Source organism: Anser anser (assembly GCF_964211835.1).
Source record: "Anser anser genome assembly, chromosome: 2".
Taxonomy (NCBI): domain Eukaryota; kingdom Metazoa; phylum Chordata; class Aves; order Anseriformes; family Anatidae; genus Anser; species Anser anser.
In genome coordinates, this window is record NC_139721.1 from 35,030,598 (window position 1) to 35,050,506 (window position 19,909).

Sequence of the window (19,909 nt, forward strand, 5' to 3'; positions counted from 1 at the left end):
ACAACTGCACGGTTAGTTAGAAATAAGGGTCCATGTAAATGAAATGACTGAAGATATGAAAAACAGCTAACACTTCAGGTTTCAGTTTCTTTTATGAAAACCCACAGTGTGCAATGGGGGAAAAATATAGAAAGACTGAAATTTGAAAGATGACATGGCAAATGATCATTTACTTGTTCTGTGATATACACCATTGAGCTCCTAGTGAATGTCCTTAGACAGATGGTTAGAGAGCCAAGACACACATGCCTTCTGTTTCCTTTTATCATTAAACTGTGTTGGCACATCTGTATGTATTTTACAAGGCAACGGGTGCTCTAGTGTGTGCACTACACACATGCACACACACACACTCTCTCTCTTCCCTCTGAAAGCAATCCACTCATGACAACTCTTTTAAGTTGAGAGCAAATATAAGGAGATGGAGAGAGGAGAGTACATAAATAAATTTAACTTCTGCTGAAGTTGAAAAATTTCAGAGTAGAAATAACTGCAGATACTCTGGACCTGGATGTGTTCCAGATCTTGCTGTATTATCTGAAACAGTATCCATGTGTCCCTCTAGAACAAGCAGCAGTATGGTACCTCTGTTGATTTAGGCTCCGTTCATCTTGAAGCAGAAAGGCATTTCCCTACAAACCTTGCCTTGGTTACTGACACAAGGCAAGATGGAGCTATGCGCTCTGCCTGCCACAGAGGACTCTTTAACAGGCAAGAGGCAGTACACGGCCTAATAGCTGGAATCTGTGGCCAAAGTCAACTCATACAAGAGGCACAGATTCTGAGTAGAATGTTATTTGAAATTTGAAGCAACTTAATGGATGATTTGGTGGGTTTCATCAGTCCTCCCAATCAGATTTGCATATCTTTTGAAATACATATTGTAACACAGGGAAGTTCTTGGCATGATGCAATAATCGCATGGTGAAACATTTTGGGTTGCATTAGGGAGATTTGGCTAGGCAGGTATAGTGGTCCCTTGTCATCTGAAGATGTGTGAGTATGAAGAGAACTAACCTTTTACTGGTTATTTTTTCTTCTGAGGCACAATTTCCTAGAAAGACTTGGAACAACCTGCAGTTCCCATGATCCTTCTGAGAGAGACGTCTTCCAGAGACGGGTTATTTTATGTCAGATTAGGTCTGGGCCTATGTTCAACATGGAAGAGGAAGTGTGCTTAAATATAACAATTGATTCACTTGGAAATGAAAAAAGAGGAGGAAGAGGTGTCAAGGTTGTAAATTCTAATTATAGACTGGAAAACTCAGAGGGACCCTCATTTAGATTTTTCTTGTTTTGTTTGTTTCGGTGTTGCGCGGAAAAATATAAAGCTATTTTGTGCCAATAACACAATATTTTTCCTGTCTTCCTTCACTTCTAGAAAACCTTTTACCCCCTTAGCTTGGAGGAAATATTTGAATGTTATTTTTCTATATTTAGTTACCTTTTTATATATATCTCCCATGACTTTCCTGAATGCAATGCTGCCAGTGACTAGCTGACAGAAAATCGGTATTTTTGTAGAATGGATTTTCTTCATCTATCCTTGTTTCTCCCTTTTGCTCTTGAAAGGCTCTATTTTTCAGCTTTTGTTGCTTTATTTTCTCTCATCTTTAATAATTCTGCATTTTCTTTTTAATTCTTCCCCGGTTACACTGATTCATGCTTTCACTGTAGTTTTAATTTGGGGTCCAGCATTACCATACCTGTGATGGCGTTATTCCTTTCACTTTTGTCTCTCTGACACTGTTTTTCTTGGTTTATTTGTTTGTTTTTGTTTTTTTTTTTATTGTTGTATTTTTTCTCTTAGTGCTGCAGTAAGAAATATTAAATAGTTTAAGAAATGTGACAAAATTTACTAATAAATTGTTGAGTGTTACAGTGATCGATACCAAGGATTACTGTAATTGCTATTAAGCTTCTAAGTGGTCACCATCTGTCTAACTGCTAGAGATGCTGATTTTAACTGGACATTTATAAAACAGCTTGTTGGGCTGTTATACTTAATGTTCAAAATATAATTATGTGTTTGCAGTTGGCAATCTAAACTGTAAAGATGCCCAGTAAGCTATTTTCTTGCTTGCTGTGTATCAGTGATACAGGTTGAGAAGCCAATCCATAAAACCTTTATTAAATATAATTGAGGGAGAATATTGGCTTACTCAGGTTCATTGTGAGTTGCAGTGTAAAAAAAAACTTTGCCTGATTCCGTAATGGTCGGGGACATTGTCATTCTTTCTTTCTTTGAAGCTCAAACAAGGGGCATATATCCTTTATCTTAAGAGCTTAAAACCTTTCCAAAGATTTGTGTTGTCGTTGTTGTTGTTTTTTATAAGGACTTTAACCCAGGTCTAAAAAAGTGTTTAGAATTCAGATTTACAGATTAAAAAAGATCATCCTTAAATGTTTAAGCTGGGGCAGACCCAGTGTCCTGTGGAAGTAACAAATTTAAAAAGGCTCACCTGTTGGAGCATACATGGGTGAAGTGAGGAGCAGCTACCCAAGTTTCCTTTTGCATGACAGTAAGTAAATTGCTGACTTAAGGAAAAGTTTCGGGATTATGACTTCTGATCTGATACATGGGCTTTGCTGTAGACCAGCATTACCAGCCTTGGTGTAAAGGAGGGTTGTGAGTGGAGTCAGACCTAACGCTTCAACATTTCCTGGCTGATGCCTCGTTTTGTTCAGCATGCTGTCACCAAATGGAGGCACCTCCCTCCCAGCCTGGTATGGTACCATCCATACCCATGACATGGAGCATCCTTTTCCATGAGCTCCTGGTTATCCATGGTTAAGGGAACCATTTGCTTTTAAGGCAGGTCAAAATTTATTCTCAGAGGAGAGTTGACAAAGCTCTCTAAGAAAACTGAGAAAGCAATACTACTTGGTTTTAATTATTTTTCTGTTTTTGAATTAATATACTGGATTATAGTGCCAGTTAAGACTGGGTGCAGATCCTTCATGACTGTGAAACAGAGAGCAAGAAATGATAACGTCTAATTAATTATGTTGCAAGAATGGTTCCGTCTATTGAAGGGAGCCCATTTGTAACTATCAGTTCTATTAGCAGACATTTTAAAATCTGACAGAACAAATTAATGTAGATTGAACATTCATTGAGATTAAAAGTGACTTTGTCTGGATGTAAATCTTAGCAACAAGATAAGCCAAACTTTTCTAGGATGATGGGAAAAAAAAGAATCATTTTAGAGAATATCTCACATGATACTGTGTTCAGCCATTCCCAGGAGAGCAGGGCTCATCACATGTAATGGTTTCTTGGGAAGGCAAATACCATCACTCTGAACGCCCCCCTGCTTCCTCTTTCTTTACCCTAGCTTTTATTGCTGAGCAAGCATGACGCCACATGGTGTGGGCCATCCCTTTGGTCATTGGCATCACCCGTCCTGGTTCTGTCCCCTCCCAGCCCCTCGTGCACCCCCAGCCTCCTCGCTGGCAGGGCAGCATGAGAAGTGGAAGAGTCCTTGGCTCTGTGTAAGCACTGCTCTGCAGCAACTAAAACATCAGTGTGTTATCACCACTAGTCTCATAAAAAAATCCAAACCACAGCATCATATGATCCTCTCTGAAGGAAATTAACTCTATCCCAGCCAAAACCATGCCATTGACATACCTGAAGCGATATAGTCAATGTTGAAATATATGAAATGAATCTTACACACAGTTTCATAACGGATTTGGATTTTAAATTTTAAGTAACTATCATGCAGAAGAAAAGAGGTTCTTTTAGGAAGCTTTTGTTTTTCTTTATGCTTTCCTTGCGGTTATAGGAACATTGCTGTCTAAACTCACTTAAACATTTGGCTCAGGCCTGTGATGATGGGTAAGACAAGCAAGAGAAGGGGCCCCAGTGTCTATTTCTGAACACTGAGCTATTATAGGAAGAAAACTTTACTTGTCCTTAATGATTTAGAGCTTTTTCATAAAAGATTTATCTCCTATAATCTGTACTATTAGAAGCAGTAGGAGCCTTGTTCTCCATGTTAGCATGGGCACATTAAATTAAACTTGTTTCTGTTCTTCCTTAGCTGTCTTCAATTATCTGTGCTCCATTTTGGCCTACACTTCATTACAGAAACTTTTTCCCTCACAAAGATCACAGGGAGCCCAAGATCCTTCATATTTTTTTTCGGTGCGCCATATTGGGTCTCTTGAAAACTTTTGCAGTCATCTATGGCAATTTATAAAAGCAAAAAACTCTTTACATGTCACTGCGAATGATCTGGTATGTCACAAAGATTTATCATCAGCATCCTAAAATAAAGAAGATATTTTGTAATCATGGTGATGTGGCATTCAAAGAAAGGGAGTCATCTGTTTCCTTTTAACAGTTGGTTGAGTACGTAAGAATAAGGCTTCGAGAAATGGAGTCTGGCTAGATTAGTATTCCTTAACAGTATGCTATTTTGGCCTAAGTTTTGAAAACCTATAGGTTTAATTAGCTTGGCAATTATATCTGCATATTCTAGTCTAAAGAGTGTTAACCCTTGAATATCTGTTTTCAAAATCTTGCCTGTGGTTTTTATGTTTCCAATAGCTAAGTGGAGGGCTGTTAACTTTTGTGAAAGCAATACATTGTTTCTGAGACAGCGATGGAGCCCTGTTTTGAACTAAATTTGCAGATCCTGCCATATTTCTTGTCTTTCAAAACATCAGCTCAGCCAAAATGTTAAAGAACATTGGGCTCCCACCATTTAGATATTTCATATTAATACTGTTTTTAGAGATGAATTATCAAAACAAGATGAGGTTATTCATTAAGTAAATAACTAGCCTTACAAAAAATTTAATGCCAAAAAGTACAGTAACATTTTCTGTCCTAATTCAGTGTATACCAAAGAAAATAATTACTCTGTTAAACTGGGTGATGCCAAATATTTGTATCCGATATTTCAGTGCATAGGTCATTTGGCTAGGCCTTTTCTTTTGAAATTAATCCGTATTAATGTAACAGATTATAAGTCAACATTGATGGATGCACAGCATTTGTTAGTATGTACAGGCGAGTAGTTTAGATGAGTGTTTTGAAGTAGCTAAATACTAAGAGACAAAAGTGTTTCCTGAATATATGTGTTTGTCTATGTATACAACTACGGCTACTTGTATTTGAATCTGCTTATCTGATTCTAGAGTTCATCAGTGACTGATTAAAGCGAGGGTACTTTGGTGTAAGGCACTAATGGCCAATGTACTTGGGCTACGATGTGTAGTCCTTAGTTGTCTAAGTGCTGTATTCTAGGCATTTCTAAAATATTCAAAAGTTGCATCACAAACAATCAGGGATCCAAGCCTACACTAGTTACTTCATGTTCCTAGGAAGTGTAAATTCAGGGAAAAAAAAAATTAAAACAGCATTTTAAACCAGTAAAAATTATAAATCCTCAGCAGTATCCTGGATTTTGGCCTTTTGATAGGGAAGTCTCCTGGGCAGGCAACACCTTTGATGATTAATTTATTTATGCTCTTTCTCTGGATACACAGTACGCGCTGGAAGGTTAGTGTTAGTGGTCTTTTTGGAGAAAAGAGTTGCTTAAAAACATAGGAATACACACACACACATTTGATTTGTCAGTTTGCGAGTGAAGCACACCCTTTTGATGTTATTTAAAAGCATATATAGAAAGTACACAAATATTTTAATAAGCTAAGAACTGTCTGAAAATTCTGCAGAGTAAAGCTGCATCCTGTTGCATTCCCTTTTTTTTTTTTTTAAACTTAGTGGAAAAGGTCAATGTTGCAGCAGATCCAGACGAAGGTTGTGATGGAAGCTTAATTCCACATTCAAGAGATATTTATGAAAAACAAAACAACTTTCCACTCACCGTGTGGTAGTTTGAAACATCATCACAGTTTAAAATGAGGTGCTGGGTGAGAAATAGCTTCTGAATCCAGGGCTACTTTAAGGCTTGGTTTAGATTTCACGGAAATAGCAGGATGACTTTTGTCTTTCTGTGTCTTTACTGATAAATAAGCTTACTAGAAATAATTTCAGCAGCGAAATTATTTTACTTGCTGTGTTCTTTTGTATTTTTATTGTGTGTTGGGGATGGAGCAAATCATTGAGGATTTGGGGTCCTGGCTGTGACTGTTTATTCTTCAACTCCACTTTTAGCAGCAGCAAGTGGGTTGTAATTCTGGGTTTTACTTCAGTTCCCAATCCTGGAAGCACTTAACTGAAACCAGTGACCTCCTGATCATCCCAGATTTTTAATAATCCTTGTTGCTGCATTAAACAGTGGACAAACGTGGGAATAGTAGGTGCGTATTTTTGCAAATAATGCTATTTCTGTAAAAAATGTCACTTATGGTATTTGCTGTTAAATCAAAGAGTTAGTGATCTTCAGAGAAGGTATTTAAGTGTATTTATAGAGGGTGAGACTCAGGCTCAGTGCTCTGAATAGAGCGAGCACTGTGCTGGGAGCGTGGCACTGCGGTGTCCCAACCACAGCAGCCGGCTGCAGAGCCGGGGGACGCTGCAACTGCTGCCCCAGCAAATCGCACCTGCCTGGATGGGTGGACAGGGGACCAAGTTACTCTTGCAAGGTAATGCCTGGAATTGCAAAAAAGCTTTTCTGCTTTTTTTTTTTTTCTTTTTCTTCAAATTGCAAGAAGTAGTCCGTTAAGTTTTGTAATAATGAGAGAAAAAAGGGATCGTAAGGGGATGGCAGAAAATAAATGAGACAGATTGAGAATAATGAAGAGAAGAAAAAAGCAATTGTAGTAAAATACACGTTAAAGTATTCAGCAAAAATACATACAGAGGTACTTGGCTTCTTTCTGTCCAGTAGTTAAGTATTGTTCTTGGTGAGTTGAATTTCATGATTTTTGTCCTTGATGTCCTGAATACCTCCAAGTTTAACTGAGCTGAGGGGGATTATTTCACAGACAGCACTTCCAATGGAAGTTGTACAGGGTGAAAAAAAAATGCTGATTTGAACAAAAAAGAATGATAGAGAATGGTCAAAATTATCAGCAGAAAGGAAACTTACTGACTTTCTATGTTATTAGTTCAGTTTGTTTCTAATCCTAAATCCATCGTGCTTTTTCAGTCCTTAATTTACTTTTGGTGTTGTGGCAGTGTTGTGGCACTGGCTGCTGTTTCTAAGTTTTCTAAGATCGGACTTCACTCAAAGCTTAAAAAGCTTCAGGAACGTTTTCCTATATTTGGTGTTTTTGAGGGAACACAAAGCTTTCCTCAGAGCCAGCGTCTTCCTGATGCTTCTTTGCCACGGGAACACAGGGCAGGTGTCTGCAGCAAATCCTGCAAAGGGCAAGGCACGGCGCTGTAAGTGCTATTACTCCTGAGCGAGTAATTGAGCTTACAGCTTCCCAGCCTCTTCCAGCTTAATCCGCAGGGTCATTTGCCATGTAAGCCTGCTTCCACCAGCGGTAGGAACCGTGAGGCTCAACCCTGTGGGTGTGACGACTGGGGCCCAGGGAGGCACGCTGGGCTGGACCCCGTCCACGCGAAGGGGAGCCGAGCCCCGCTGTAACAAGAGGGCTGTGTGTCGGGGATCTGGGCAAAGCTCTGCTCTTAGATGGCTCGCGCTGAATAAATGTGCTGAGAAAAAGTGCAGCTGTGCTTTTTTAATATGCACTGCAGGAGATTTCAGCAGCCTGATGATATATCGTGCATTAATGTTGAAAAGATAAACACATTTGGAGAGCACAGGAAGGCCTTGTGTTTTTATGTTAGCAGAATGCTTCCTAATGAATAAGAACGTGCTGCTGGCTTCACAGAGCCATATGGCAGCTTTTCTAATTTTAGTTTGGTGCAGATGCATAATTCTCCCTTGTTTTACCTCCTAAAACCTTCCTGAGATGTTGCATAGTTTTTCCTGTAAGACTTGATCTATAGTTTCAGAGTGAAAAATGTATTCGGGAGTCTAATGGCGGCTTTGCTCTGGACAGATGTGTGCTGTGTGATGAAAGAGCAACCTCACTGCATAATCACTTCCCTAAAATAGTAGCTAACTTTATTCATAGGCATAGGATAAGCTGGTCTTAAAATTGATTACTGAAATAGTTGCTGTTTCTTAGACAGTGGTCTTTTGAAAAATGGCTTGGTTTTAGGAAGAAAAAACAACTTGTGTTGAGGCAATGGGAACCAGCTAAGAAATGTGCACGCAGATATTGAGTGCCTTGTGAGCCATGGGCTGCAGCAGCGTGAATTGCACAGCTATGAGGCAGAGCTGCTTTCCCTGTGGTTAACCAAGCATCAGAATAACTTACACGTCCTTCATTGCTTTGCTTCATCACGTGTCATGATCCAAAACCACTCACGTTACCAAATACAAGCTTGCTTTTCTTTGTTTGTTTGTTGTTTTTGTTCTTTGTGTGTGTGTGTTTGTGTTTTTTTCACTTTTGTATAGCCCTATTCCTGTGGAAAACCGACTGTCCACAACCACCGTCAATATTATTTCTTAGCAATCATCATAGACATTATTAAATCTAATATTTACAAAGTTAACATCAACTAAAACTTAGCAGTTTGCCCAAGTATTATTCTTTCTTTCTTATTTTAACATTACTTTTTAATACTGTATCTGACTTTGTCTTTGGCCAGTTATATACTTTTACAGTTTCCATGATTGTTTGCATTTTGTTTTTGCCAGCAGCTCAGGAGAGGTCAGGAGGATCACACAGCCTAAACCTGTTCACAAACATGAATGAGGCGAGGCAAAAGTAGTTGGCTAATGCATAGAAAAAATGGCGAAGATGAGTTGTTTTCAAGAGAGTCGCACTGTAAAATTTAATTGCATGTTTAAACATTATATAGCATACACAGTCACTTTCAAGTGATGCTGCTGTTACCGTTGTAAATTATAAGGGTCTTTTTTCATTCATGTGATTTTCTAATGTGCAGATCTGAACTTTATAGTACCCCTTATAATAAATCTCTTTGCTTATATTTTTTACCTATTACTATAAAGGGAGAGTATATAATTTTAGATGGGTATGACATTTCAATAGTAATTCCAGAAAATTATGAAGAACATGAATTATATGAGGCATCTGAGAAAACCTGTTTTAAACAGTATTGGATAATAAATTTGCTTCTGCCCACTCCATTTTTTTTTCTCTTCACCTCTTTCCTCAGCAGTTTGTAGAACATGGGTCCTGCCCTCTCCAATGTTTCACTGACATTTCACTTTTGCTCCTCTTGTTCTGTGAAGAACCTGAAGTGTTTCTCCTCTGACAAATATGTGTAGATGCAAATTCTCTCTTTCAGAGTACGCTTCGTCTTTTCACAGTACTTAAAGGGGCTACAGTTTTGTTCTTACTTTGAAAATGAGTTTTGGTTTTGCAGAGTGTCAAGGGGGAAATATTTCTGTGGCTGGTTTCATTAAGGAAGTTGGAGCAGGGCATGGATAAAGACAAAGAGAACTTTTTGGGTAGTTCTGCCATGCCTGATTACCCACCTGTAGGAAGGGAGGGTTTGAAACACAACCAAGAGGAGGTGATGCCCATCAGTAGCACTTCAGAGTCTGCTGTCAGAAATGCAGACAGAGCTGAGAGCCTCAGCTGGGAGGCAACCGAACGATAGTAAATGAGGAAGGCTTCCTAAGTTTACATGTAGCAGGAGATTTCAAACTATTGCTTTTGGCTTCTCTTTCACCGAGTTAGGAATTTCTGTTAAACTAATGTGATTTCACAAAGGTTTGCTTTCAGAATCTGGAAGGAGATTCAAATAAGGCTTCAGGCATTCCCGCTGATAAATTTGCCAGAAAATGTTTGTGAAGGTTTTGGATTTTTTTTCACATCTTCCTTCTCTATAATAACACAGAAAATAAAAAAACTAGGAAAATATCCAATTGAAGATATTAATACATATTTTAGTATATTACTACTTATACAATTGTAAACATATCCACAGTTTAAAGTCTAAATTACACACATCACTAAAATGCTACATAATTGGATGTATATATTCTTTGTAGTATCTCTCTCAAGGGTACTTCTATTTTATTTAAATTTCTTTTGCTCTCTAGGCTAAATTCTTAACTGAGCGGAGCTAATAATTATTTCATGTGCGTGAAGTTTATTCGGCTGTAATTTAGATAAAACACACTCGATCCCTGGTAGCGGCATTCATAAGGATGGATCCTGTTTCTAATTTACACTTCCTCTCTGCTGAAACCCTCGGGGTGGGTGCTGCAGCTCAACCTCCAGCAGAGAAGTCCCTTTGCAGAGGAGCCCCTTGCTGCCCCTCTCTCTTCCTCTACCGACATTAAGGCTGTATTTCTTTCCATACCGAATCTCCACTCTGTTGTGCTGCCTTGCTCCTGGGATGCCTGGTAATGTTTTCCCGGTGTTTTACAACAGGGGCAGAGCTGGTGCAGCAGGCAGCATGGCCAGACAGTGCCCGATCAGGGAACCAGCTCCCATTCTCCACGTTACGTGGCTGCAGTGGAAAAATAGAGGCCAGGGCTAGTCGCAGGGTAATGCCACCAATCCCCATGGAGCTGGAAAAAGGGTTTCCAAGAGGCTTTGCAAGGTTGGGCCTCTGCAGCTATTTTCCTAACCCCTAGCATTCAAAAATCATTCATCTAGTGCAGAAATAATAAACTTTCTGCGCTTTTGATTTGTTTGTAGGGCCCCCAGTGAACCTAGAAAAGATAGAAGTAAAAATAGGAAAAGCAAATTTTACATTTTTACACTGCTACTTAACTCCAGAAGCTAGAACTGTTGAGAAAAGCAAAAAATACAAACTTGTGACTAAATACATGAGTATATTCAGCGCTAGAAATTCATGCATCATTTATTTTTTTTCCAACCTTCCTGCAATAAATTTTTGTTCTCAATTAGCCCCACGTGCTGTATTGCTGAAGAAAATATTTGCATTTCAAGTTCTTCCTTGTGCTTGCCACCAGGGCCACACTGCTGACAGTCCTTGCACGCACTGTTCCTGTACGTGCTGATCGAGTCTTCAAGAGGGGCTTTGTACTTCTGTCAAAATTGGCTAATTTATTGCACTGCTGAACGTTATCAGGAGCTGCAGTTTATAACATCAACATAAGTTACCTCTGGACCTGCTTTTATGAGGCTGTCTGAGGCCATGGCTTCCTATACAATGCTGCTTAAATAAATGTACAGGAACCAGTGGCCTGAATGTGTAGCCTATTCTAAGCTCTCTGGCCACTTAACTTCTTACGCAATTAAGTTACAGATCCAATTATAAAGTCCATCATTTGGTAGCACTTGTGATTTATGATGCTTTCTGTAATGCCTAAACAAATGTAATGGAGTATGTGTTGTCGTTGTCACTAATAGATAATATCTAAATAGCATTTTCATATTTTTACATTTGTTGTAGCATTTCCTATAGCAAGTGGTGTGTTTGTTGATCATTTAGGGTTGGGACTTCTGTGGAAAAGGCTGGTGAAGGGAAAGGAAAATGGGGAAGTCAAATGGTTTTGAGGGACAGCTGATGATACAACAGAAGTGGTCAGGGATCAAGAGGTCAAAACAAAGAAATGGGGAACTGGAGGGGAAAGCAGCCGCTTTCAGAGACTGGGTATGAGGCTTGGTGGATCCTTGGTCTGACCTGGTCTTGCAGTTTCTGTGTTAATTACCATTATAGTCATGAAAACCTTTTTCATTTTTATATGAGTAAAACCTTGCATCTCTGTGCATAAAAGAGAGCACTTGGTTTATTTTATTTTATTTTTTTTAGAGAGAGAGGGGTTTTTGATATATCGATGTGTTATTGGTGATTTGCCTGAACTCCGTGGCTGTAACAGTTGAAAAAAAAATCTTCAGCAAATCTTCTGCATTATGTGAGAAATAATCAGAAAAAGTCGCCCTTGTAAATCCATAAAACCAGGACGTCATGCGGTGAACATGCTTGCACGCCATCGCTGTAGCGCATCTGCTGTCCCTGCAGCTCTGGCGCACGGAGTGTAATCCCACGTTCCCTGATAGTCAAGATGCTATCACTGGCTACAGCAGTGAGGGGACGAAAGCAGGAAGATGGTATCCGTACCCATTATAGTAGTTTGCAGTGTGAAACCAGGGATCACTTTATGATACCAGGAACAGATGGGAAACGAGTATCATTGCTGACTTTATTAAAAGCTCAACCCTATTTTTAGAATTCATTTACAATTTTTAGACTATGTTTTCAGTACTGTATCATCATGTGGTACCAGCTCTGCTACACTGTAATATGTGAAGGACTGTTTTTTACTTATTTTTTTTCCTTACACCTAATCTCTGCCGTTTGCCAAAAGAAAAAAGAAGGTGGGGGTGGAATAGAGTGGGGAGGGGAGGCCTACTGCAGTCCTCAGAAATACAGATTCTGGTGAGTTTAAGTGGCAGAGGAAAGGGGGTTATCAATATTTCTAGTGCATTTATTTCTATCAGATTATTTTAATCTAAATGATTTAACCTATCCAATACTCTTAACAGTCCCTTTCCAGAACAGTTTTGTTTCGTCATTATTCACAATGGTGTCATATCATGTACGAACACACTATAAGAAGGCACCTAAGATTTTCCTGACTCTTTTCTCGTGAAAGCAAGAAATGCCAGAAATCAAGGATGAGACAGTCCAAGTGACCAAAGGCTCATTGCCAGCGGGTGGCCACAGATAGGAAAACACCCAGGGGTTCTCAGAAGCAGTTCCTTTGCTTTATGTCTAAGCACTGTATAATATCATTGACCTTATAACCTCTACCAAGGAAAGAGTTCAGAGGAAATTTGACTGCAGAATTGCAGATCTGCAGACAGTGGAAGATCCTGTACATTTGGGTACATTTTAATTTTTACAACTGATACTTTAATTTTCACTAACAGTGAATTTGCAAGACCATGTTGGTCTACCTGCACGTGGTACTTTCATTAATTCCTACAATGAGTCATCTTCTGATTTATCGTTGTAGAAGGAACAAATTCCTGTTATAATAATTGAAATGAGATTTCATGTTTATTAAAATAATCTATTGTGTAATATTCAAAGTTTTTTTAAAAAGATTGCAGTATAGACCCAACATTTGCATACTTACTTGAAAAATAATTAAAGAATGTTGCTCTGTGTATAGAACTTGTAACAAAAAATTGTTCGTTTCATTAACTTAAAATGTAGAATATGTATTTTATATAGTGTTATTATTATTTTCATTAGTTCTTCCTTAAACACAAATATCATTCACTGAATAGAAAAAATAATATAGTCCATTACCTGATAGGAATTGTAAACCCTCTTGATTTGAAAGTTCCAGGATGTGTGAATGCCCCTTACCTTTGGAGTTGTGTATACTGGGATACTATATTATATTATATTATTATATTATTGCTATAATATATTGCAATATGTAACTCCAGAAACCTTAAATCATTCTTGCCTGTAATTTTCAAACACAGCACTTGAAACTGTATGTACTTTTAATTTACTGATAGTTGAAGTGGCAGAGGAAGGGGTTATCAGTATTTCTAGTGTATTTATTTCTATCAAATTATTTTAATCTGTATGATCTTATTTACTGGTAAATAAGACAGTATGAAAATCATGTGATAGTAAAAATGTGCTCCCAGAGGCCTTGGAACAGAAACGAGCCCACTGTTTCTCAGTACTGTTTCAAGCAGATTGCGGGCTTGTGTTTTTCCTTTTAAATACAGAGATCATGGAAAAGTTGTGCAGCTGTGAGCTTTGCGTGCTCTGTTAGCTCAGTCTCTTCACACACCTTGATCCTGGCCATTACTCACCGCACCTTTGTAAGGAGTCCCTTGTCTTTGTCCAGAGATACGTTTTGTAGTGTATTAAAGTGTCTAGCAGAGAAAAAGCAGAAATGATTTCATTTGTGTCTTCAAACTTCACAACCAAGAAGCAAATATACTAGTTATGTTTCTGTTGAGTCATTAAGGGAGGTTTTTTGATCTCATTTACAGTATTGTTGCACTGTAACTGTTTCATAGCTAGTCTCGATACTCCGTGATCTCTTACTGTGTCACTTAATGAGCACTGCTCTGTCATTTAATACATAGTTTTCTTTACTGCAGAAAAAGCAGCAGCAGCTAATGAAGATGAAGTGCAAAAGGCAGATGTATCATCTACGGGTCAGAGTGTCATCGACAAGGACGCACTTGGACCAATGATGCTTGAGGTGAAGAGCACAAAACTCCTTTATTTAAGCCAGTTCTGTGCCCCTATGGATGAAATGAAGTGAAAAAGTGCAGTTGGAGGTTTCTATAAGCGAATGGTCAAGCAATACAAGCCACCCTGGCAATTTAGGATTATGGCATTTATGAGTGGGCAGCACATTTCTGTTGGGTTTGGTGTTGAAACTCTCTTTATCTTAGGGGGGATGAGGGGGGAGACAGAGAGACACAGGAAGAGAGAATTCAGCTGCTTTATTACACAGTCTTGTGTGTCTATACGTGCATGTTTTATTTGTGTTAAACCATGACAGATTTGGAAGAGCTGCTGTACCTTACAATTAACTGACAGATGCAGTAGTGCACACATGAATAATGCTTCCTTTAAAATTGTGTGTCATTGCTATACAGTTTTAATGATTTATTATTTCAGCATTTCTAGCTTTACTCTTTTCCCTCTAGAATATGTAAGGAATCCAGCAGAGCTTTTCAAGATACATATTTCATTTTTTTCAGTTAAGGTTTCTGCCTGATTCTAGCTGTTATCCTGATATCCAGAAAGGCTGCATGATTAAAACCTAGCTTCTAAATGCAGTAATAGTAATGTTGTGTAGGTATTTTATTTGGGATCCTGATGTCGTATGCTACTGTCCTTTGGCGCTACTGTTCTATCTGCATAAACTCACTTGCAAATTGTTTATTCCTGTTCTGGCAGTGGGCTTTACCTGTAAGGAAGAATAAATGTTGCTTCAGACAAAATAAAACACAATCCCTAAATCTAGCTAAAGGTACTAACGTTGGCTGAAGCATAACTATTCTGTCATTTCGGAATGCTGCCGTAACAAGATGCATGTTGTATCAGTTTTAAGTATTGATGAAAACATAATTTTAAGTACCATGTATGAAATAAAGGCTCCAAAGGCATACTACTAAACATAAGGAAGATTAGACAGGTTGGAGTGAAAACATTCTGCTTTGAAAAGCTGGGGTAACAAATTAATTGATTTAATTTAATATTTATTATACATGCTCACTGAATTGAATGTTGTTGTTTTTGCTGTCAAAGTTAAACATCCACCTCTTTTACAGCTATGTTATAACTTATCTTTTAGTTCCTATTAATTTAATTGTAAGGACCTATTTTAGTCACAGGGAAAATAAGGATAAGATTTTTTATTCCTAGCTTGTCTTGGATGATTAGCCACCGCAGCAAACATGACATGTAAAATCACCAGTCTGTTCCGTTATTCCATTTAGTTTATTTTTCCTTCACAGTATGGAAGAAATGAATAGCATTGCATATTAACAATGAAAGATTGTGGAACTAAATTAATAAACTGTGGTCCTCTTGCAACAAGAAACTTAAAAGGACTGAAAGTTGGTACAAATTTACTGTGAAAAGACTACAGATACTTTCTTTGTGTCTTTATCTCTTTAAGGAAATGCAATTAAGTTATTTCATCTTTACAAAAGCCCTTTATACAACCTCTTAAAAAATCTACCCTTTTTACATTGCCAAATAGTAATAAAAATGGCAATGCTGATGAACGCTTTCTGACTTGATTTGGTTTAGAAACGTAATTGTCTGTTTTTATTAAAGAATAAAACTGAAGAATCCTCAAACTAGCAAGTGTTTCCAGCTGAAGAAACTGAGTAAAATTCATCATGCAGCTGCCTCTGAGGAATATTTTAACATATTTCATGGTTAAAGCAGAAAAGTAGATATAGAGGGAGCATAAGAAATAGTCAAGAGAGAGCTGGCAAGAGTTCAGAATGAACACAGATTTATTTTCTGTTCCAATATATCATCAAAAATAATATCTGTTCTTGTTTTCTCTTTCAGCATGTTGCCCATTATTTGTTCCCCCATTGTACCAATAGCTCTGAGGAAAAGTGTGCAGGCCTTCATTATTGTTCTAGTTGTTTATTGTGGTGGAATACGTCTGGGAACAGAATTAAGAAATCATTGCAAAAGTGGAAGCTTCTAAGAGATTTAAGTGGCTTGGTGCATTAACTTGCTCAAAAGCCTTCTGCTTACCTAAAATACTATTTTATTATGGCTTTTGCCTCTGAATAGAAAGAAATGGGAGACCGGCCTATAAGGCATGTTCCTCTGTCTGTATTACTCTAAGCTCAGATGACCATTTCTGTGGTCAACCCAAGAAGCAGCTGTGAGGAAGCAGCCCAGAGCTATTCCTTGCCAAATTAAGTTGCTGTAGTAGGAAACAGTAGGGAAAACTGAAGATTATTGTGGGATGCCAGTAACGCTGATAATCTCTTGCCTGCCCTCTCTGCCTTTGAAAGTCTTCTTAGGACTGCGATAAACATCTGCTATGGCTTTGGTTTTGCAATCCCTTTGAATTGATGTAAGCGTGGACTGTGGCCAAACAGAACGGTTCAGCCAAACCCACACCCTTCTGCCAGCTTTAAAAGCCCTGTGGTTCCACAGCAGGCCAGTTCGGGTGACTGATGTGGCTAGCATCTCATTTTTTTTCTTACATTAGTTTTCGGTCAGCTCATCTGCCTGGTCTAGCTCTTTATATCCTCAGAAATGCTGCTGAGAAGAGGGAGTTGTTGTGGTGTGGAGGGGACTAAACCAAAGAGGCTGTGCTTACATTGGCTTCAAGCAGTGGTGAAATGCAGTTTAACACAGCAATCCATAGCAGAGATGCTGATAGAAATTAACTTGAGAGCCTCAATTAATTGAATCTTGTAAATTGTTCTTAGTTAAACTAAATACTAGTCACCAGGAAAATGGCATGGATGTCCTGAAAGCACATGGGAAGGGGAGAGCTTGCTACAGTAATTAATTAGCAGGAGGAACCAAGAATGACCAGAAACAAAAAGAAGCAATGATAAGAAAGAAAGAAAGAGAGAGAGAAAGAAAGAGAGAGAGAAAGGAAGAAAAAGAAGGAAAGAGGAAAGAGGAGAGGAGAAGAGAAGAGAAGAGAAGAGAAGAGAAGAGAAGAGAAGAGAAGAGAAGAGAAGAGAAGAGAAGAGAAGAGAAGAGAAGAGAAGAGAAGAGAAGAGAAAGAGAAGAAAACAGAAAACAGAGAGAAGAGAAGAGAAGAGGAGAAGAGGAGAGAAGAGGAGAGAAGAGGAGAGAAGAGAAGAGAAGAGAAGAGAAGAGAAGAGAAGAGAAGAGAAGAGAAGAGAAGAGAAGAGAAGAGAAGAGAAGAGAAGAGAAGAGAAGAGAAGAGAAGAGAAGAGAAGAGAAGAGAAGAGAAGAAAAGAGAAGAAAAGAGAAGAAAAGAGAAGAAAAGACAGAAAAAACAGAAAAGAAAAGACAGAAAAAACAGAAAAGAAAAAACAGAAAAGATAAGCCAGGGATTAGAATTTGTGATAATTAACAGGAGAAAAATGATCTAGATTATCTTTGTTTAAAGGCAGTCATGAAAAGTATGTTCTTGTGCATTTATTTATGCTTTCATTATTTTGTAATTTACAAACAGCGCGCACAGAGCATTTGGCAATCATTAGCTCAGGCACTCTGCTCTTAACGCTGTGTGTCCACCACTGCTCCCTGGAACAGCAAAGGTACCTGATTTAGCCTGGGGAGGACTCCTGGGGATTGCGGGGTCCCACCTCCCACGCAGAGCAGGTCCCGAGCAGGTGGCCCGGGGTTGAGGCCAGCCCCGTTTTGAATGGCTCCAGGGGAGGAGATTTCACAGCTTCTTTGGGCAGCCCCTTCCCACATGTGACCACCTTCATGGCGATTTTTAATTTTTTTTTAAACGTAGATCTCCATGAAGTTTCCTGAGGTGCAGCCTGTGGCTGTTCTGTCTTGTCCTTCCCCTGTGAACCTCTCTTTATGCCCCCGGTAGGTGGCCGAGGAGAGAAATACCATCTCTGCTTGGCCTCCTCTTTTGCACCGTCTGGGTCTGCCAACTGCTCAGTAGTGCGCAGCATTTTTAATATGTATCTGTAGCCTGAGTCCTTGACAGCTGCCTGTTAACACCAACATGTAAGTCGCATTGAACGCAAGTTTGGTCATATCAAAAAATGCCACGTGCCTGTATATGCTTGCTGTGGCAGCTTCTCCTTGTAAAGCTGTTTGAGTTCAGGCTTAGTACGGATCCATTCGCTTTTAAATCTGTTAAATCATGTGTTACCAGTTTTTCTGATTTGCCTCTGTTCCTGGAGACACAATATAGTAGGTTCTGGTTTGAGACTGAAATGCAAACTAACAACTGTTTCAGTGATTTCCCACCACCCTTTGGAGAGAGGTGAATAAATCAGGCAAAGCTGCAGAAGTCTGCAGGGGTTAATTCTTAATTGAATGGTTAGATCAAAAGCTTTGGTGCTTTAAGTTTAAATCCTCCTTATCTGCTCATATGACATATAGACAGAGGGATGTACTCTGAAATATTTCTAGCTTGCACAATCATGCTTACATCTTAAGAAAAAGAAAGTTTGCATGAGAAGTTTTACTGATGCTCAGATTTTTACTTTATGCTGATCACGTAGAAGTAGTGTAATATTTGGCTTAGGTTTCAGATAGCGTACAGCAGGTAGCTGAAAGAATCCTTTAGCCGTGTTGTCTCTGTCATAAGAGATAATAGGGGAAACCATCAGCATAATTTAAGAAATGCCTAATTTAAATACTTCCTTGCAAAAGTTGTAAGTCCTTTAGAATACCATGGAGCTGAGATGAAAAGGTGAAATTAAACTGGTGTCAAATAAGGAAATGAAAACAGCCCTGTGAGCAGGGACTAAAGCTGCAGGATCCTCTGCACACCTCGCTGCTGCCCTGCTTGCTGCCTGCCCTCAGCCTTAGGGCAGGCTGGGCTGCCTTTCCCCTCCCTCCTTTGTAACCCTGAGGTTCTCACATTCCTGGCTGCATGGGGTCAAGATGCATTGCTGGGGATGCAGAGAGAGCCTTTCTTGTAGGAAATCCTATAATGTTTTCCTGGGCTCCAGGATCAGTCTCCCTGTGGTGAAAGGAGGAGTGAACAGGCTCTGTGTTTAGCAGAACTGCCTTCTAGTCCAGGTTTCCTGCTTCATAGGCAGGCAGATAGGTAGCAGCCTCTTCCCTTTTCAAAATTTATTACTGTTATTGTTGTTGGTGCTGGATTTTTATGTTTGTTTCCATCTACGGATTTCATCATTTTGCAAGGTGTGCATCTTTCTGTGCGTTTAAACTGGTTTGATATAAGTAAGATATGATGTTCAATATGAATTGTGGACTTTGCTATGACAAGAATATAAGAACTGGAATGGATGCAGAAAGATTCAGAAATAACTTCTGAAGTGTGAGTTTATTTATTGGATATCTTTTTGTTTCTCCCCCCATCGCCTTTTTGTTTTTCCCCTCAGGCCCTGGATGGGTTCTTCTTCGTAGTGAACCCAGAAGGCAATGTTATGTTTGTTTCTGAGAATGTGACACAGTACCTAAGGTACAACCAAGAAGAGCTGATGAACACAAGCATATATAGCATCCTGCATGTAGGGGACCACAATGAATTTGTCAAAATCCTGCTGCCAAAATCTTTAGGTATATATGTTTTCCTCTTACACCTTTATTTATTTAACTTTGGTTTCATAAATCAGCATTTCCATAACTTTAGTTAAAGCCCTTCCACTGCTTATGGTTTCATCATATTCTATTTATTTTTAATGCATTATATCAGCTGTATGAATGATTTATATTTTTCTGAAAAGCATCCTCCACTTTTCAGTCTTGTCTTATTTGTTAACTGATATTTTAAATGGATCTTTAGAGTGAATCAGTAAAAGACAGCATTTAGCTCTGTTAGCTGTCAGTCTTCTAGGCTGGTTATTCTAAAAATGT

At 38.8% G+C, this 19,909-nt stretch overlaps 1 protein-coding gene across 8 annotated transcripts in view; it reads left to right on the plus strand.

Moving 5' to 3' along the window:
- The window catches only part of NCOA2 (nuclear receptor coactivator 2), a 198,610-nt gene that overhangs the window by 125,920 nt on the left and 52,781 nt on the right, over nt 1-19,909 (plus strand). For all 8 annotated transcript variants that reach the window (XM_083824146.1, XM_083824144.1, XM_083824148.1 and 5 more), the window contains 2 exons: nt 14,023-14,126; nt 19,435-19,612. In XM_083824146.1, coding sequence (XP_083680272.1) covers nt 14,023-14,126; nt 19,435-19,612 — 282 coding nt within the window. The remainder of the gene's footprint in view (nt 1-14,022; nt 14,127-19,434; nt 19,613-19,909) is intronic.